We start from the raw sequence: 21,818 nt of genomic DNA on the forward strand, positions 1-21,818 counted from the left end.
GTCATGAGAGAGCAGTTGGTTGACTGCAGTAATAATTTGCACTAACCCCTTATTTGTAGAGGTGTCTTCCCCACCTGCCATGGGGCAGATGTGGAGCAGCTGCCATGTTAGGCTCCTGCGCAGCTGCAAAGTGTTACAGAAAACATCTCTTTCAGAGAGGCTGTAGACTTCTTTTTCTCCTGTGTTCTTGTTCCAGTTCAACTTATCTAGACCAGAAAGAAAACTTTTTCTTTCTGGTACCTGTTGTTCATTGTCATAGGGAGATAATTGGGAAATTAATTAAAGTGAAGGAAAACTAACAGCAAATTTCAGCCAACTCGCACAAAGCAACAAGTTTGGGTCAGGAGGGCAGGAACCTCATTTTTTTCTAGACTACCCCTAGGATAGCAGCCACTCCTCCTTCAAATGACTATTTGCTATACCTTTTCAAAAGGTTAGCTTGCAGAGTACAGCCTCTCTCTGCAACAAGCTACAGTTGAGACAAGTATCTGTCAGTAAATCAGGCTAAAATTAACCTAGTTAAGTGCAAGTGATATACCTGTCTTTAAGATAAAACGTAATTCTTTATTTCACACACCAGACAAGGCTGAAGTTCAAATGGGAAATTACTAATCCCACTGTGGGACTGTGTTTTTTAAACTTTCATCTTATAAAAAATCATACAGATAGCAGAAAATTATTTCTAGTGGTAGAGAAGACAATGAAAGTCACTGCCTTTTTTGCTTCCTCTTTGGTGCTTCTTAGTCAACTGGACAATTATTAAACACCCGGACAGAGACAATGCACATGACAAACTAGATGCATGAGTGGAGACCGCAGATCACTGACCTCAAACTAAACCCCTCTGCATCATGGCAATGACCAAAACATAGAAACTGAATTAATAAAAAAAAAAAGGGACCTGCCCCAAGTCCTGCAGTGTTTTACAGTGTTGCCCCAAGGGCAACAGTGGATTAGTTGCAAGTCAGTCGCAGCGTCCATACCACTAAAGAAATTCCCAGCTAGAGAAAAACTACAAAGTCAGACCACCAAGAGGACATTTCAGACTCCCTGTCCAATATCTCTGTGCACATACATGTGCTGAGGACAGTGTGCCCTGCCTTTTTTCTGCTGTGATCCCACTGCACACTGGGTCAGCTGAACATAGACCAGCATGATGAACTCATCTTTAGGACAAGTGTCTTACACTAATTCCTAGAATTTTGCAGATTTATTTTAACACAAGAAGTTGAATTAAAAAAAATAACCAATATTTCATACAACCTTCACTGTTACCCTGGCTATTGAAGGCTACAAAAGAAAAACTACATTATAAGTACTGCACTAGCAAAAAAGTTCTGACCTTCCTCCACTGAATTCAATTACTTGGAGAAAAACTCCTCAGCCTCCAGTGTAGCTCTTTTTTGTGGCACAAAATGGAATGGGATTTATAGTTGGGGCTCCCAAAGTACTTGGGAGGTCCTCTTAATGGATGTCATCAGGCAGGTTGGGACTGTCTCAGAGTGCATTTGTAATGGAGTATTTATATTACTAACAGAAGTAATGTGATATTGCTTTATTCATGCTCAAGTGGAACTCATGCAACTGGCCAAACCCAAGGCAACCTGAGAGGCCGAAACACCCAGCACGGACCACCCATACAGCAGGAGCAAGAGGAAAAGCTCCTCAGCCCCATCTCACATTTCCAGGCCTCCAGGTTTCGGTGCCTTTGTGTTGCCACTCCATTGCTCCCCAGGGGCCCACCTGGTAACACAGCACCTCTTCCTGTTCCTACAGCAGCTTCCTTCTGCCTTGTGGGGTAAAAGAAGGGCAAGGGGAGACAACTAGCATCTGGCATGGTTGGTTATGCGCCTTTCTGGCTACCAAGACCTTGGCCACCTTGAAATCTGTCTGATGGACCTTGCTGCCTGAAGACTGAACATTTCTTCCAGTCTTGGAGCACACAGAAGAGGCTCTCTAGCCATCACAGACTAATCAGCTGGTTCTGTGTACAATTAAGAAACAGACACCTGTCTTTTTGAGTCACACACAAAGGCTTTGTACCCAGTTAAGTGACCTGTGGATCACATTTGGCACTCCCAGATTTAGCAGTAGGAAAAGTAATAGGGATGAAGATGCCCAGAGCTGCAATAAGATCACAGAACGCCCCAGTGACCTAACAAATTAGCACACAGCATGAAAGCGCTGTGAAAACTATGAAGCCAAAAGGAAAGACTTCCTGAAGTCATGCTAAAAGGCCTGTGGGGAAAAGAGGGTGTAGAGGGAAGGAAGGAAAGACAACTAGAGGTTAAGGTCTTCCAAGTACTAAAATAGCCTCATGAGACAAAAAACTCTGATTACAGTGTTGAAGAAATAAGCATACAGAAAGATGGGGAAACAGAATAAAAAAGCAAACAAATGCCTCACGAGGCAATGAAAGAGGTAATAAATTCCTTGATGTAGGCATGGCAAGAAGAAAAGGAACTTATCAATAGCGAACAGGACTGGATAGACCCTCCCTCAAGAAAAACAATTTCATTCCGAGCTAATTTCTGGCTATGACTTTGTTTCACATTCACCTGAGAAACAAACTCTAAACCAATGTATTCAAATAAAAAACCAAAACAAAACCAAAACCAGCCCTGTCCTGGATGTTGGCGTTATTCTGTTTTGTTTTTCTGTTACTCTCAAACAGGAGCGAGTAGGTACTTCCCTCAGTCAACAAGGTTCCAGCAAAGCTGGCTAGAGCTCTATAGAGTTCCCGCAAGTACCTACTGGGAGGCTACCCAGGAGTTTTCCCAAAGGATTAGTTAATGTTTTGGAGACTACTCTAACATGTCAGAAACCAGAGAGTAGTTCAAGCTAAGGGTGGCTGAATCTGACATAAGACCAAGCTGTGTTTTCTCACATATGCTGTTCTTGCCCTTGAGTTTTCGCCTGTCCAAAGTCATGTAGATAATCATATGGAGACAAACCACTTGTGAAATGTCCCACCCCTATTTTTTTCTTTTTTAAAAAGCATGGGGAGGCGGGTGGGGGGGGGAAGCAGGACACGTATTCTACCTGAATACAGTACTAGTTGGACAACAGAACAACAACTTTCAGGAACATTTGTCCCTGACTGTATCTCCTGAACTACTCAAAGTTCTTATTAAGCCATATGAATGTTGCTATTCAGTCCTGCTGACATGAGAGCAAATTGTACTAGAACATGAAAAAACTGCATATGGAGCCTTTTTCCACTCGTACAGCTCAGGGCGGGGGGGTGGGGTGGGGTGCGTGTGTCTGTCAGAATCCAAAACAGAGCTTCACAGAACACATGAAGGAAGACTAAACTTTACACTATGAATCTGTAAAGGCTTCATATGCTGGTTAATTTATAATGCCCACTATGTGGTGCATTTACTTTCCCCCCCCCTCTTTCCCCTTAAGGAGGAAAAAAAAAAAAAAAAAAAAAAAAAAAGGCGGCTTCTGCATATCTTCTGTAGACCATGAAGTCCCTATGATCATATGCCACAGGGCTCTATGAAATATCCTGACGCAACCACCCAAGTGGAATCAATTAGTTTTTATATCATTGTGCAGTTTTCACACAGTAACAACAGAATTTTCCTTTTTACAGGCTTTATAGCCATATTTCCTACAACCAGTTTTCCCAAGCAAAATATGCCGCATTTATTTGGTGTGGTTTTTTAATTGTTTCAAAATTAAATTGCTAATAATAGCAAAGAATTATTATTATGAGTTCATAATCAAGCTAAGGGCTAGCCCTATAAAGACTAGGACTCCAGAAGCTACTGCTTTTCATAGGATTTTTTCACATGAACAAATGTTACAGCAAATAGCAGTTTTAGATGCCTGGTGACCAGATTAGTTTAGTGAAGCAATACACATCAGAACCACCTAATAAATGTGTAAATTTACTTGGTTGTTTTCCACATGTTGATGGCATAAGGAGCCCAGTATAATTTGTATGATTTTTTTTTTCCAATGGACAATTGAAAATTACCTCTTCTAGGCTTCTTAGTAAAAACAAACAGATAATTTATACAGCCAGTGGGTTGCAGGAACCCTTATGCAAACATCCCTGAATATTACTTTCATGGTCACATTTGAGATGTTACCTCTTCTTAAAACCTGAAGCACGTCTATCACATTCTAGTAAGTGAATGTATGTTAGCTTTTTAGGAATGCATCTATCCCACAAATTTTTTAGAAGTTGAACTAACAAGAAAAAAATCTCAGTAATAAATCTTCACATAATCTATAGAAATCTAAAAGGGTTTTTCAGTGCATGATACAAAAACAGCAGCATGATATGTCAAGTTTAAAAGTGCTTTTTTTCATAAGGTAGAAAACTTAAGAAGTAAACATCTTTTCCTTTCTGAGCTTTCCAACTAACTGCAAGCCATCTTCCAGTCTGAATGCACGTAAAGGCATCCACACAAGCTAAGGCTACCAGAAAATAGGTAAACATACATTGTGACATTAGAAAAATTCTTGTTTCTCGTTAGCATTTTCACATACATATTACAATCCAGCAAAATATTTAAGAGCTCTAGATACCTGCTATGCAGAGCAGATGTCCTAACAGTAGCAGTGCAATGCCAGCTGTAATCAAGCTGAAGGGCTCACCTTTGAAAATTTCTCAATCTGGTACCCTGCCTCCATGATGAAAGTTGTTGTCATGTTGTATCCAGTTTGCTTTCCATGTCCATTTGGCCACCAAGCCTCCACTGTAGAACTCTTGAATGTACAACACAGAAAGTCAGAGCAATGTGTATAAAAAGAGGCATAACATGCACCTAGGGGCTCAGATATCTTTGAGTGAATTACCACAAGTCTAATGAGTTTATGTGCCTCAGCTGAGCCATGGTAACTGGGATCTCCCCAGCTGCAGCTCTGAGGTGAAAATTATTTAGAGAGAAGTATGATTTCTTCCACTGAATTCCAGGCTATCACTTCATCTTGTGTCTACAATAAGCCATGAGCATGCATACACATGCATGTGTACGTCTAGCTGCTACCCCTCAGCTGAGGTACATTGACAGAATATTCCTCCAAAACTCAAATATCTGTGTCAGGAGTAGACATTGTTCTCTAGCCTCTGTATCATACCCCTCCCTTCATTGACCCTTTTACCTATCACATACAACATTCAATATACAGAGGTGACACTTTTCAGTTGTGACTTTGGTAATATGTGACCATACTGACTGCTTCACTTATGTCAAGCTTTTAAGTCAAATTATAAGTTTCATTCTTTCTTTTCAATGTTTTCTGCTTTTTCTCTATGCTTCCTAATCACGTCATTAGTTCTCCATAATTTTTACAAACATAAAAAAACTACCTCTAGGATGATAACGATTTAATTTTCTCATTTTACTAGTCACAGAGTACTATTTATATCTTCATTCCAGCAGCCTACTTCTGCTGCTCAATCCTATTGCCAACATTTGCCAGTTGAGTGCACAACACAAAAATCATGGAAAGAAAGCAATAATGCATGCAACCAAACAATGGAGGGATCAGCACTGAATAGAGTCATGTAAGGAGTGCCTCAATCTTTTCAAATAAAATGAGGCCAGAGAGCAGCCCAACAATATGTTTTGCTGTAGCCATACTTGGACACAATCATGAAAGTATCTACTAACTTTTCAGCTTCCCCGATATGGAATTATCGTAACTGCTTGTGCAGAAGTACTAATCTCTGTGTTGCACGGATACAAATGGAAGCACAAAATCAGCGTGTGCTTCAACAACAAGGGAGTGTTCGTAGCCGCCTGGCACGGCTGGAGTGTCTCATTGGCCACTAATGATGTCATCCCCATGCTCACCAGTAGCTGATAAGCAAAATGCTGTCATGTTAGCAACACAGCACTTTGTGTGGCAATTGCAGGAAGACTGCTACACATCTTGGGTGATAGGCACCACTCAAACATCTACTGACTTCGCAACATAATCTGCAATAAGCTCTCAACTAGAAATAAATTTCTGGTGAGGTCTCACTATTTAACATGTACCACACATGTCTCTCATACAGAGTAAGGGTTCCGTTAGGCTCATCGATACATGAGAAAACATTGCAGGGCTTCTCGTAAAATCAGCTGATGTGAATTCATGCAGCAAAGCCTTTTGTGTACAAAGAATAATAAAACACTGTTGCCTCTGCTCTGAAGGAAGTGCTTCCTCACGAACTTGTAGTCATACTCCACTGACAGATTTCTTCTCAGGTTGGGGGTGGGGCAATTAAATAAACCAAAATCATTTTTGAAGTTTCACATTGCAGTGCCTGCTTAATGCAATCCCTGAAAAGGCTAAGCAGAGACTAATGATTGTTTTAAATGAAACTGGGTATTTTTAATTGCTCATGCAACTTGCATGTCAATGACAACAGTAACAAAAATCATATGTTTGTATGCTTTTATGCTTTCATGTCAAAATAAAACAAAGCACATAAGTATGCAAGTCACTGAGTGTGCATACTAGAACATAAATACCCTGCTTGCCTTTAACGCATGCTTTTTCTCCACTCAAACAACTGACAAGAGAACTTCAGAATGCACGCATCATGCATTCAAACTGGGGAAACCAATGCAGAGTTACACAGCAATAGAGAAAATCGGTAGAGCCAGTAAAATATACAAAAGTTTGAGGGCAGATCGTCAAACGTTATTAACTGCCGGAATTGTCCAAAGCCCCAAATTCCTGCTCACAGCACATTGCTCACCCACAAATCTAACTGTGCCCTGTGGCAGCAAAGCAGAAGGCAGCTCCCGTTACACTGTTGGTTCCAGTGGAGAACACCATCAGCTGCGGCTGCCGCCACGCCTGCCAGGACTCCCACCCTGCCCACTGGCCTGGGCCTGCCACTGTCAGGTTCAGTTCTGCACAATCAGCTCTACTAGGGCCCTGCTCTCTGAGCAAGAAGCCAAGACAAAGTTCATGCTTCTTTTTGCCACACTGGGCTCACTGCCTAATTCAAGACACCTACCTATTTGTCAACTAGAACAGACACACTGATTTTCTTCATATCTCACATCTATATATCTTTTCTTAATTACACCTGTGTGACAAAACTCAACAGTTTCTAAAAAAAACCCAAACAAAACAAATTCTATAGAAGCGAAATAATGTTGCTGAATTAAGTCTGCCACCAGACAGTTTCCCAACACCCTCTGAAGGTAAGCAGACCAATTCTTTCCTCTTTCATCACTGGGGTGTATACCAAATTCATCATTTTTCAGTTGAGTTCTCTCCTCACTAGAGCATCCTTTACCCCTCTTAAATTCCTCATGATTTTTGTCTACCCAAGGGACTATAAGCCAACATAAGGAAGTACTACTCCACAAAATTTCTACCAACCTTACTGCCAGTCAAGTTCTTTATAGGGCTCTTTTGCTTTTATTTACCTGAAAGAGTATCTACTGAGAGGTTTGAGGAATGTTTCCTCCCTTCCCTGGGAGAGCCATGCATATTGTACTACATTCTAGTCCCAATCAGACCAGTAAACAATAGCACGGGAGACAAGATACCTACTGCCAGTTAAGTAAAGTGACACAGGGTATCCAAAGGTTATCTACCTAGTAGCTCATTTAAAGGTGGCCGGTGATGATGTGATCTTTTTCTTTTGCAGTAAGGGAAAGGCTTCATCATCTTTTTGACACTGAGCTACATAGCCCCACAGACATCAGTTTTTAGAGAGGGAAAGAACTGTTCTCCTATCCTGTAAGGGGTACAGATCTGTTGTTAAAGTCAGGAACACAGAAAAGGAAGGGGAGGGAGGCCTAAAACTGGCATGGAGGCAGAAAGACACATTGGAAACCAGGGGAAACGTTTTGCAGTTGGCTAGGGTTCCACACACACCTCCTTACCTTGTTGATGTTTACAAGCAGCACAATGCTGCCTTCTCCAGGTTGAAGCTTCACACTGAATGTTTGCTGGGTTTGCAATTTGGGAATGCTCACAGTCACAAGACCCGCAATTGGCTTGGAGCTGACTACATCAAAAATAGACTCGATTTCAAGACTCCACTGCCAAGCACTCTTTACTAAGTGAAGGGGGAGAAAAAACGGGAATTTAGGAATTGTGTTTATATACCTATTAGTTAACATGATCTCTCATCAAAGAAACAATTCAAACATCTCAGATAAAATTTAACAATTTTCAGACTGTGTTTGAACCAGACCTACATTCTTGTTTAGTGCATTTGGTATCTGTGTTTACATTTGCTGACTCAGAAGAGAACTACGCAATATGATTTATGTTTTATAACTCTCTCTTTTTTTCACTCAAAAGCCATCCAGGGTTTTTTCAGAGTTCTGTACAAAAGTCAGAGACCATGACACCAGTCACTTCATTAGGAAGGATTTTTTTCCCACCAACTCCCATAGACATTATATTAGCTTTTAGTCAGCACTTGTATGAACATGGTACTCTTTGGGAAAGATCGTAATCACACAGCAGTACAATCACTTTTGTTGATGAAACAAAAACAGTATTAACAGAAAATGAGCCGAATTCATCCCAGAGTCACTAGACAAAATGAATGGAGTTATGCTGGGGATGAATTGGGCCCATTGTGTCTAGACTTGATGGGCTGTGTCTTTACGTCCCTTCTGCCACCGAAGTGTGGTGGAGGAAAGAAGTTAATGATCCCTGCGATCTCTCTACAGTTGCCTCAGAGGGTCCTCTCCTTTACAGAACTTACTGACTAAGGCAAGCCAGGGTCAAGGGTACTCAAGATTAATGTGTAAATTTCCCCTTAACTTCAACAATTAAATTACCTATCTACAAACATAGCCTGGCTAATGTTCCTATACTTCAAATATTACAGATGAACATCTATCTAAGCAAAAGCAAATAAAACAGAAAACAAGGAAAACTAGAACTAAGGCACATTTTGTATACACAAACTACTAATCACTTACTTTCTCTTTTCATGTATATATTCTAGCTCTCCTTCCTCCAGGAGAGAGAGAGCTCCTTCCAAAAGCAAAGAATTACATTCAGCCCTGGTGTGATCTTCACTGTCTTTTGTAGAATGAAGAGCAATGAATGTGTTCCCAAGTTATTACACCCAGCATTACCCAGGGAAGACCAATTTTCAGAAATGTTGAAGGGGTTAAAAAAACACCCACCCCACCCCGCAAGGGTCAGCCATTACAGTCGTTTTCCCTCCCCTCCAAGGGCATACAGAAATTCCAGCCAACTCTTAACTGCATGAACTGTCGGGGTCTAGGCACAGAAATGAAGAACAATGAATCTTTTACAGACTCAGTGGTCAAAAGGCTGTGACACCAAACCTGATGAGCAATATAACTGCATAGGCAGCTTAAATTCAAGTTGTTCATTTACTCTTTATTTTTCAAATGTTATTATATTTGAATACTAATAAGCTCTGGCTCTGGTTCCAAACCACTTTCTGCTGAATGAAAGGGGTTTGCTCTCTCCTCTTATCCAGAGAGCAAGACTTTACCTACCAGAAGGTGGAGTTGTGTGAATGTGGGAGGGACCAGAAAAGATTTTTACTGTAACTAAATTTTAGAGAGCACACAGAGTCTGTGCTGGGGCTTTCCATGGAAATTCCAGTCACGTTAATTCTAGCTAAGACCTGCAGCTATTTCAGGAAGCTTTAAAAGCAGCCAGGGAGTGACGTCTTCCTCTTTTATTCATACACAACAACTCTATTCCCAAGGGCTGAAATTCAACCCAGTGCAGAGGACTCACGTGCTAGCCTTTACTCCACTGAAGACTGGGCTCAACAGGCAGTGAAAGAAAGCATGCGGGTGGTCTACAATGGGGCATATTACCGTTTACGGAAAGTTTCAACAGAAAATTAACTACTTTTGCTCAGCTGCAATGAGGAGAGGAAAATAAAAGACCATGTCAAGGGAGGAAACCGGTTAGGTAAGTTAGGTAGCAGGAATGCGGGAGGCTATCCTCTCAAATCGCAGCCTTAACAAATTATCCTTGCATAGCACGACTGCTCTTCTCTCTCAGACTTCATGTTGTGTCCTGAAAACTCAGCGCTCTTGAAACTCTGCTCACTGTGCATTTGTCTTCCCAATACAAAACTAAATTACCATAGCAGCTTTGCCTTTGTTTTAAATGGAATTGAGACAAAAGTGAGACGTATTTATTGGGAGTCTTGGTCAATTTATTATGCCAATAAAAAAGAAATTTTTCAAAACAGGAGAACAGGGGCTAACCTCAGCTATACTACATATATTTCTGCAGTTATTCGGGGATCTTCAAGCCAAAAAAGATTCTGAATTCTAACATTTTTAATCACTATTGATTGTACTGAAGTACTGTTTCAAGACCTAAAAGCGTGTGCTGTGGTAAGAACTACACACAAAGTCATAATAAAACAACAGAACCTTTCCTAAACTGACAGTTTATTGAGCTTAACAATAAAATGGTTTGTATTCCAAAGGTGAAACAACAATAAAAAGTAGTAACACAACTTACCAAAGAAAGAAGTCAAAGAAAAGTGAATCAGGTGATAATGGTTATAGGCCTCAATCCTAACATCTTTCCAGATTCCTTGAGTGGGAAAAGAAGGGCCCCAGTCCCAACTAAATGAACACTGCTCCTGGAATACAGGATGATTATGTTAGAATTGCCTATTTTTCACACAGAGATTGATGCTGTGTGAGAAATAAAAATTATTTGCTATCTAGAAATAAAATATTGCCACGCACTGGAAGATTTTTTCCAATTTCCACAAACCCAGGAGAGCCTACAGTATTTTTTCTCTTATTTCTTGACCAGAACTCTGCTGCTACTACCTATATTATATAAAAAATACAATTTTGTATTAAACATCCACGTGTAGCAAAATTTTATATTAGTGAGAAGCAAAACACCACCCACCACTTAAAAAACAGCAAAGATCAAAAAAACAAGCCAGCAGGTTACTCTCAATTCAACTCTGAATTATCTTAGTTTGCAATGTCAGTATTTAATTGTGTACCTAAAAGAAAAAGTAAGGATAAAACTTATGGTTACAAATGTTAAAGTATTCTAAAAGAACAACATCAAATTAAAAATCATGGGTATATCTGAAATACTTTATCCCCTATTTTTTGTTGTAACACCACAGATTAGTATAAGGAAAGAGATGTGTGTGCCTGGTGCATTTGTGTAGTTCAGTCATGTTCACCGTTTCTCCCCTTTTTATGGTTCTCTTATACAAAAACAAAGGGAACAAAAACATGGTTGAGAAATAGCTTAGTTCTGGTTCTAACATCAGAATAACTGTCAGAATTATAAAATGCTGATCAGGCAGAGAACTACCTGCATTGCTTTCCATTTAGCTGTTTTCAAACCTGGTCAGACCTCTAGTTAACAAATCCCTTGAAGACATCTATTCAGCTGCCCTCCAAGCTTCACACAGCCCCAGCCCCCAAAGCAAATACAATAGATCTCCTTAAAGTCTTGTACAGTGACCTACAGTTCTAAATTTAGAGACTAATAACTTACAGCCGAGGCATACTAATTTTGGCAAACCACATTGCACAAGTCTGGCCTATCCCTTGCATCGCTGGAGTCAGCCTGCCTGCCTATCAAGTTGCAAAAGAGCCTTCCAGGAAGCAAGCACTGTACCTATTTCAAGTGTAAAACCAGGGACAGCACAGTCTTAGAAAACAAGTGAGACTAAGAGTAGTTTTCCCTTTATAAAAAATAAACAAATCAATCACTGACAGATTGTCAGGTTTCACTAATAATATTGCAGAGACCACTATCAGAAATAGTACGTCATAAGAACAATACGCTCGTATCACTGAAGTGCATTACCAGTGAAAGGCTTGCGTTTTGCCACAAATTCCTATTAAGATTTAGATACGTTTACTGCACTTAATAATGAACCTCAAACGTGTAAACAGCTCTCCATTACTTTAAGATGGTAAGCAGCCAGCTTACTTTAGCAACGTCCTAGTATGTTTGTGACATCGCTGCTGTTGTTGCTGTATACTGGGAACTAAAAATGTTTCTGGAAATGTCTGGAGCCGCTTCCAAGTACAGTCGAACAACTCCTTTGAGGAAAATCACTAAGGTACTTGCTTACAAATTTAAAGGTATAGTTCAGTAAAGCATAAAATCATTCCTGACCATTTTTGCTCTATAAATAAGACTACAGCTGTTTAAGTGCCTTCTTCCTTCCAAGCTCCTCCCTGCACTGATTTCTAAGAAACACAGCGGACTCAGAAGAATTAATTAACTTTCTAAAATGTAGTGAAAATAAAAGTAGCAGCAAGTAGTAATAAAGACAACATCTTAATCCTGAAGGATCTTCCCAGTACAACATGGAGTCCATCTTTCCATTAACAAATTTTAAAGGAAATCACAGCCAGGTTTCCAGTCATTTTTTTGAGGAGGCTCTAAAATGACTTTATTGAAAAGATTTAAAATAATTAACAAGAAAGGCATTTAAGTGGAGACAAACATGCAAAAAAGAGAAATTCCAAAATAAGATCACCTAGCCATTGTCTCTAGCTGCTGCAAAGCTATCAGAAATATATGAGATGCTACTCAAATGATAGTTTGCCTCGAGTAAGTTTTAACAGCAATGAACCTATGTCTTAAATCAGAGTTTCTGAGCTTCATTCATTGTATATTACATTGTTGTTTTCACTGAATATGTACTTATAAGTCACACTTCACAACACCGTAATAAGATGAGAACAGGTCCTCTGTTAGATAACACTTCTCGGGACATGCCAGAGCTGCCCAGTATAAATAGCACAGCACATGAGCAATAGCAAACACTCACAAAGCTGCTTGGCTGAGATTTTTACAGCCTTGGCAATCTACACTGGTATTTGCAAGTGTGAACTCTATTGTCGGCATACATTGCTAAACCCACCCAGTGGATCAAAATGTAATGATTACACATTTCCCAATGCTATCCTGCCCTCTCAGCAGCAAGTCTCCTTGCTGACTCCTTGATGAAAACAGCCTTTTAAACATTCTTATCACCTAGATATGAAGCCCGGCCTTCTTATGCCTGTTGTATTATCGACACGCTAGATTACAGGTTTCTGGGGGGGACAGGAGAAGGAAGCTGCAATAAAAAATATGCCCTACTTATAAAATGACATTGCAGGTTTCAGAATACATCTGTAAGGACAGCACGTGGTGCATTCCTCTTTCCGAGCCTGAAGCCAGAGACAGACAATTCTGCCCCTACCTTTCTGATGAAATTAGCATGGCACTCTCCTTTCTGCACAGGTGGAGGGCACGCTGGGGGGATGCTGTATGCTTTGTGACATCTGCTCTGCTCTGCTGCATATGAAATGGCTGATAAGAAACGGACTTCGATAAAATTGACCTCCTTGATCACACTGGTAATATCAAAGCTCTAGGTCAAGAAAACAGAACAAAATCATTACAGCACTGACAGTTATTTATGAGATTTATAATCACTGTTACGTTGGGATTTTAATACCATACATATCTTATTCAAAGGTATTTGAACTACAGTCTCAACAGGCTCTGGTTTTGAAGGAAAAGAAAAGCTACTTCTTAAGCTGAAAAAAGAAAATACACAGTAACATTCCAGCTACAAGGAGATGTTTCTGGGCAAACCACTTTCCCCATACTGAGCCCCCATTGCAGGCTGCAGCACTCTGCTTGCACACGGAAGTGCTTGAAGGACAAGGAAGGCAAGAGAATCTTTACCTTCCTTCCTCACTCAGAACTCCTCTGCATCTTAAGAAAGACACCTTGTTCCAACTCAGAAAGCTGGTCTATACAGGAGTCCTTCCAACTCACACTGTGCTGCCAGCTCATCTACTGCAAAACACTGAGCTGCCTTTTGCGTGAATGCTGCAAAGCTGTAGTTCATGCCACCTGCACTCTCATCCCCAAAATGTACAGATACACATTCTGTGCCAGCACCAAATAAAGCATTTGGGGGCTTCCTCACTGGCTTACAAAATCCCCTTCAGTGTGGCTGGATAGAAGGATAAATGTTTGGTTTCAGAATTATCCAGTGCTATCAAGATAATATGGTTCCAATGGCTAATACCCATTTCTTCTTCACAGCGTTCATTTGTGACAAGCCACGTCTTGGCAATTTTTTCCAACTTGTGAGCAGCCCAGCTAGCATCACTTACATCTGTAGTATACAGCAGAAAATTACAAAGCAAATAGCATCCCCCCCACAGAGCCTTCACAGGGTCCTTCCTGCAGACATAGTTGTCATGTGGAACAGGTGAACAAAGCAGAAGTCTGGGTCACAGTAATCCTAGACTCAATCTAATACAGTTCACTCTGGTTTTACAGTGAAGGCCATTTCATGAACTGTTACAGTCTGAGACAGAATGAAGTTGCAGAAATAAGGGCAAAATAATATCACTTCCCAATTCTACAGAGCCTGCTACTGGCAATCCTTTAGATACTCTCCAAATAGTAAATAATTACAATTTCATAAGAGCTCTGTGAAATTTCTTATTTCACAGATGGTAAAACTAAGTCACAGAGAAACTAAGTGATTTGTCCCAGGTCACACAGACCCAGGTGGCAGAATCTAGCTCTCATGTCTCAAGCCAGTACCTCTGCAATAAAACCTGCAAGAATGGTAAATGCTGAGATATGAAGACACCAGATTTCCTTTGTAATTCAGTTATTCCACTAACATTCTTCCTTTAACTTTTCCTTTTTTGATTCTTTTAAGAGAAAAGCAAGAATAGTTCCTTATCGTAGTACCCAGAATAATTTTATATTTTAAAGCTATAAAATTAGTTTGAATGTGTTTGCCACTCTCAAGATCATTCCATGATGAGTACTCTCATGCTGACATAGGCTAAGCCCAAAAATGCCAGACAATGTTATCAAAAGCCCAATATTAAAAATCAAAAACCCTATATAAAAAAAAGCATGGAGACACTTACAAAGGCTTTGCAACACGTGCATTTTCATTTCAGTATTCACATGTAGACCATTTTAATACCAAGTAGTAAGCAGATTTACAGCTAATATAACAGATTTAAGCTTACGTTTTGGAGCTGTGACAGATCCCAAGAAGCAACACTTATATTATTAGCTGAATTGATCCTCTTGATGGGTCCACTCATTTAGAACAAGACACATTCACCTCTAGATCTGACCCTGTTGCTACTGAAAAGGGAAGTACACTTCTCTTTCTAACAGTTATCTGGTTACACGTGCAGTCCTCAGGTCAACACTTTCTGCATCCAAGGACCTATTTTTATGTGTACTTGAATGCACTGAAAGTGCTCAGCACAAAAGGGCTTTGAAGAAAAAACAGAAGCACCATCAGAATTAAACACATTACTTACATATCTGTTGAACATGTTGTCTGTTCTCCCAAGAGTGATATTGTTGATCAGGATCTGCGCTACTGTATCTACTCCCTCAAAAACCAAATTCACTTTCTGCCACTTTCTACAGAAGATAACATACACACAAAAAACTGTTAGAATACCTAGTGTTAACAACACACAGGAGACAGACAATATAAAAATGTATGTCACCATTATCTTTAGCAACAGTTGTCTCAACTACCTCCAAAAATGTTTGACTTAGTGTGGCTACATTGTATCTTTAAATAGTCAAATTAAGGTGACAGCTGAAGTGGCTCAAGTCTGCAATGCAGCTTGTTCACATACCCACCAGATACCAGATGGACTAGGTTCCAATTAGCCTAAGTATTATCCTTCCTTAGTAGGCAATTCATAAGTAATTTTTAACAATTAACAAAAAATAGGAAAAAGCAAGTACTGAAGTGTTCTTTAGCAACAGCTTTGCAGCTGCACATTATTGTATAATTTGTTTTACTAGATACAAAAGTATCAAGCAGATTTTGAGCTGATGGATTAACTAGCAATTCTGCATGGAAAATGGCACAGAACTATTTTAGACATATCTTTACTGCATACCTGACATCAAAAGGAGTTTTGAATGTCCTGCTGTAAGTCCAGTTATCCAGTGAGATCCATCTGTACATCACGTCATTAAATCTATAGTACGGATCCTAATAACAGACCAACAAAAAGAAAATTACACGACTTAGTAATGGTGTTACTACATAAAATGTATCATAATATCCATTAGATGAGCACTTCTTATTTCAGACAGTTTGCAAATGCAAAATCCACCTTATTTAGTTAGTCCTGATATTCCTTTTCACCTTTGAAATAATATGTGAAAGCAAAGCTTTGTTAATATTTGACCTGACTTATATAGGTCAAAACCTGTTTGCTATAATCATTCATACTCAAACTAGAGGGAGCAGGATTTGTTTTTGCATAAGAAATGACTGGACTGGAAATTAAAAAAAATCAATACAGCTTGTGACAATGAGAGGAACAGAAAAATTATCACCCTCATAATGATGGAGAAAGTAAGACTATTTAAGAGGCAAAGAAACAGCATTTGAGGCCTCTAGGGACAGCAGTGAACAAATCTCTACAGTTTAAAATGATTGCAAATACTCCATTTGTTTCTTGTCAACTAGACTTGATGTGGTACGGCTAAATGAAATTGTTATATTTGGAGGGGGGAAGAAAGAGAAGAAGGAGAAGCAACACAATTTGGTTTGTTGTATAAAATTAAACTACTACTTTTGAGAATAATGCTGCATTTATACTGAATGTGTTCTTTTCCCTTTAGTCACACTACCCAGGAAAAATAACGGCACAGCTGGTCTCTGCTATGTCCTCAACCTTTTTGGCTCCATGCTGTATTTATTACCTTATGGTGGGTCACAACGTTCCTCACCTAGGCTGAAGGAATCAGTTATGTGAACCTGACAACCCACCACCTTGCACCTCATACAAAGGCAGCAGAAAGGTACGGTGTTACATCCCCATGTCAGACAGTTCAGAGTGCAGGTATCCGGGTCAGTGACTGACAGCTCAGTTCAATCCTCTTCAGCAGCTACACAGCTGAACTGCTTTCCCAAACCAAAGACCAATCTCTTCTGGACTACGTGACTTAAACCCAGCTAAGAGAGAGCATAGCTGCATTAAGGTTCCCTTTGATATGAGTCTTCTACAGTACCAGCACAGCTAACTATCTGCCCTGAATATCCATTCACACTGAAGAAAATCTGCCCAGCTTTTTTTTTTTCCTCTTGCTGAAGCTCAATTTTTCTCCCCATTTCAGGAGTCAGTATAGATACTAATGACACTTCTGGATTTGAAATCTTCTGAAAAACATTGTTTCATACCTCATATTTGTTTTACAACTAATAGGGTCAGGCTCTGTAGTATAAACACAAACCTATTTACATAGCAGAGCAAAATCGTAACATCTAAGTGACTGTCCTCAGCAGCATAATCTCTTCTGGAGTCTCACAGCAATATAAACATCATTCCTTGAGCCCATACAGAGGGAAAGTTGTTGCCTTGCCTCTACATGCTACGCTCAATCCATCAAATGTCTTACTACAAGGGAGTAAGAGTCAAGAAGGAAAGGTCTTGTTACCTCAGTTATACTGTGACCCCTGTATTGGTAATCTGGTAATTACTGAATTTTAAGATACCCATACCATTACTTTTATATGCAAAATGCTTGGGGAATATATCTCAGACTTTTATTAAGATGCAAAATTTAAGGCTAATAAATGCATATTAAATGCAAAATTTAGGCTCGTAAAAGTAACTGCATTAAGATTACTGTTTTGAGACAACGGAAGGCAAGCGTCAAATGTCAGAGGCCATGAAAACCCACGATATGTCCTTAAAAAGCCCATTTTTAACAACTGTCTTGCTTTAACATGATATACTATTTTATTTTAGGTTATGCTTTGGAAAATGTGCATGTTAAATTTCAATCATTGCCACTTGTATGTGTGAAATATTTAACAAAAGGCATGAGATGCAAGTTGTAAATGCACTAGCAACAGCAGACTGTAAAGCCAAAACCCATTTGGTTGGTGGTCAAACAATTGACATCAGCGCCCCATCAAAGATCAAGACCCTGCATAAAAGAAACATGCACTGTTTCTCCCACCAAAGCATGGATACTGAGATGTTAATGAAGAAAGACCTGACGTCTGGAGAACACAAAACTGGTTGTCTAGCAGCAGAAAGGTAGGAATGTTTCATCGGAGGCGGAAATTACATGATCAGATGGGCTCTTACAGCAGTTTACAAACAGAGCTGCTTGTTTAAATCTCGTCAGAGCGTACTGCAGATCCTTTTTCCTGAAGGGGCTTTCTTCTGTATTAGTCTAAAACCTTCAGACTTCAAGAAATGCATTGACTGCTAAAATATGTGTCATAGAAGGTGCTAATTAGCCCCTTCTGACTCATATGAATACTGTTTCTTCCTCACAGGCATCCACCTTTCTAGGTGGGAAACTCCTAGTTCTGTGTTCCTTTATATAAAACTTAACAGCTCACTGATACCATTGCTACATAACTAGTAAAACAGTTTATGTATCACACAGAAAAGCTGTTAAATGCTAATACTGGTTAGTCATTTTAAGCATGACAAATGTTGCTTGTTGTAAAAGCAGTCATGTGGCAATGCTTCTAAGGCAATTCTCAAGGTTCAGGAAAAATGCATGACCACAACGAAGTCCTGTAAGAAGGGAAAATTACTTCTCCAATACACTTGCGAGATTATTGACTTTTTCATTATTAAATGCAACTGTTTTGAGTGCTGGAAGATGTACCTACAGAAGTCAAATTGTTCGGGTTTGTCTGAAACAGAATTTCATCCCACATTAAATCAGCTCACATTAAAATTAAAGGTTTATTTCAGAAAACTGCATGAAAACAGGCAATTTTAAAACTCTTAAGGGCACTGGGAGAATTTGAAAGATGGTAGGAAATAGACTGCACATGTATTAAATATACTTCACATTCATTAGCTCAACGTGTTCCTGGAAGCAAGTCATAAAGCGGTGGAGTCAACTACAGCTATTTTTAGATCCCACCAAACATGACAGCCTTGCATTTTTCTGCTCCCTGCAATTTGGGGAAAAATTCTGAACCACTCAAGATGCCTGCCTGTTTGTTCTCTGCTCCCAACTTTAATGCTGTAAGCAAGCAGCAAATCACCTGCTAAGATGATGTAAAAAGCCCTGCTACAGAGCATCAAAAGGAAACAATTTCCAGTTCGGATAACAGGACATCAGCAGAACTTCAAAAGCACTGGCAGCACTAAACTGAACACACTGCCAAGTGGCTAGATGGAAGCTCCTCCTTGCAATGATTTTAAGGGGATATTGAAAAGCTAAGAGCTTCTCCTGTTAAGCAGGAAATGGATGAGACATGAACACATCCGAAGTGAGGCTCAAAGCCCAAGTGAGCAGTTGTGCCAGGCATGCCCTGGCCCCATGAAGGGCTGGCTTCAGGCCCCCGCGCAACCAGGAGTCCAGGGGAGCATGGCGCAAACACCTGAATGACACGAGACAGAGTCAGCTGGATCCAGGCGGAAGATCAGCATGTAATAAAATGAAATGTAATAAAGGGAACAAAAAACAGATTCCTTTGCCTTATCCTGCTTTTGTTATGATCTAATTTGAAACTGCCTTGCATGCTCTTCTCTCATAAATCAACTTTGCTGGTATTTTATAATGTACACCACAAGAAAATCCTGCTGATGTAACAGATTACCAAAATAAAACTTGCAAGTGATGTTTCATGATTTACAGTTTAATGATTTTGCTGTTGCCAACTTCAGACTGGAAGCTAAATAGTTTAGATACTTATCTATATCCACACGCTCCTTGATATCTCAAGCGATAGCAGTCAGGACATTTATACAATTTTCAGCAAGCCCAGTTTCACATATTTACAGCTTGAAGTCAAGCTAAACTAACAGTAGTGATGAATGGATCGTATTCTTGGAATATGAGTTTTGGAAGTTCGTCCTAAAGTGATTAATTTTCAGTAGTTACTCTAACAAAGCAGTAAACTGAATGTCACCTTAAGCTCAACTATTTAATCAATGAATGCCATAACCTATTAGAACCACAGGATACCCATCATAATTGTTACCTGGCTTGCTCTGAAAAATCTAAGTGATGATGAAGTGTCAGAAAATACGCAACAACATGTTTTATACAAATGCAGAACAAGCTACAAAAAATACGCACTACTTTACCGAACTGCAGAAATATCACTTGAGATACAAAAGCTTCTGTCTCTTCTAATATATTTTAATATCCAAGTTTGACCAAGACCACTGTAACCTTCTGTCAAGTGCATGCCCTTGTTGTATAACAGGGCAGAAACTGCAGTGTTATCCAGCCCCTACGTTAGCATCACAGTTGCAGACCCCCCATAATAGTTCTTTACAAATCAAAGTGATAGCTAATAAGACAAAACAGCCTTTCTGTATGAATGCAGATGGCTGGCAGATGAGAAAATCCAGCTACAATAGCCATATTCATCAGAACTGAAATTTTATAGGAGTCACCTGCCAGCAGAAATGGCATCATACACTACTTGGACAGTACATGCTAGAGGACAACTATTTCTAGCACAAAGATTTAACGCACAAGTTACCTGCTGATACATACGGCTTATCAGAACCGTGCCTGAAAAAAAATACTATGCTGACAGTAGTTAAAAATTAAATCTTCAGACAAAATGGTTTCTGCAAATCTTCGTTTTCCAGAGATGTAGGGTTAGCAACAGATTCGCTGCAAGTTTGTAAAAAGTCTGCGCTTATGCCCAAGCTTTGCACTAACTTTATTCAAATGACTATTACCCTTGTTTATGTGCATTTCTCATGTCTTTTTTAAATTTTACATGTAAATAGTAGTAAGAGCTATGAAGTCCTAATGAAATGTTATTAAAACAACCCAGGCAAACACATACTCTGATGCTATCTCCTGCCCGTAGAGCTTTTATCATAGTTAATCCAGCATTTGGACTATGTTGGTTGAACACAGAAGAAAATAATACTTCAGTAGGAAACTCAAAAGTATCTTCCCCAAGAGCATTTTCTAGGATACATGCATTTGGTGCATTCAGAAAGATGTGTTCATCCAATGTATATTTTATAAGCCAAAGAGTAGAGACATCTCTAGATGAATGCTAAGAGGATCCAGCGAGATGAGTAACGAACCCTCAGTGTCAGAGAGATGTCTTTCAATTCAAATGTATGGCCTGCACAGCAGATTAAAGTAAGGCTACAGACGTGCAATCAGCTAGAGCATCCCTGGGCAAAAACAGTTTGTGCATCAACCTAAATTTGAAATGAACCACACACTGATAAATAAGTTGCTTGCAGCCTACTCTTGCAATCTAAGCCACATTTTGCAGGCTTAATATCCGGCAGCTTAGTCTTGCTGCCCTCCTTCCCTCATTTGTGAGATGCCCGCTAAGCTACATTGTTGGAGTAGGCACTCCCAAATTTTGTTTTAAATTTCTGGTTTGGGTGCTAACCCCTGAAAAATTCCCAAGGATACAGAAGCAACGGATGCAGTGCTATTTGCCGTTTGCAAATCACACAGAAAAACAGCGCATAGATTTCACTAGGTCGCAGAACATATGGGTCTTGCTATCCAGAATAATTTAGTTCCCACTAGCTTTGTTCTCCTATTTCCTGGTACAGCTTTTCAGACCAATTTTCGCTTTTAATTACAAGCAGTAAGCTTTTGGATTGCTGGTCTAGTGAAATTTTCAGTAGGATGAATAAAAATCCTACACTCCACGGCAAAGAGCAAAAGGAGCAAATGAAAAAAATACTCAAGACCAAAGCTTTTGTATTTAGACAACTATAATAAAACTCCTAATTCTACACTTGACACAACCCCGAAAAGAGCTGATTTCCAGAGGTAATGAGCACTGAAGAAACGGAGTAACCAGTGCTCTATGCCTCTAAAATTCAGGCTGTGCGCATGCTTCT

At 39.6% G+C, this 21,818-nt stretch overlaps 1 protein-coding gene across 8 annotated transcripts in view; it reads right to left on the reverse strand.

The window, feature by feature from the left end:
• The window catches only part of MANBA (mannosidase beta), a 71,869-nt gene that overhangs the window by 34,935 nt on the left and 15,116 nt on the right, over positions 1-21,818 (reverse strand). For all 8 annotated transcript variants that reach the window (XM_076336827.1, XM_076336826.1, XM_076336824.1 and 5 more), the window contains 6 exons: positions 15,888-15,982; positions 15,288-15,393; positions 13,175-13,345; positions 10,453-10,576; positions 7,854-8,029; positions 4,615-4,725 (listed from right to left, as the gene is read on the reverse strand). In XM_076336827.1, coding sequence (XP_076192942.1) covers positions 4,615-4,725; positions 7,854-8,029; positions 10,453-10,576; positions 13,175-13,345; positions 15,288-15,393; positions 15,888-15,955 — 756 coding nt within the window. In that variant the 5' untranslated portion in view covers positions 15,956-15,982. The remainder of the gene's footprint in view (positions 1-4,614; positions 4,726-7,853; positions 8,030-10,452; positions 10,577-13,174; positions 13,346-15,287; positions 15,394-15,887; positions 15,983-21,818) is intronic.

Source organism: Aptenodytes patagonicus, chromosome 4 (assembly GCF_965638725.1).
Source record: "Aptenodytes patagonicus chromosome 4, bAptPat1.pri.cur, whole genome shotgun sequence".
Lineage (NCBI taxonomy): Eukaryota > Metazoa > Chordata > Aves > Sphenisciformes > Spheniscidae > Aptenodytes > Aptenodytes patagonicus.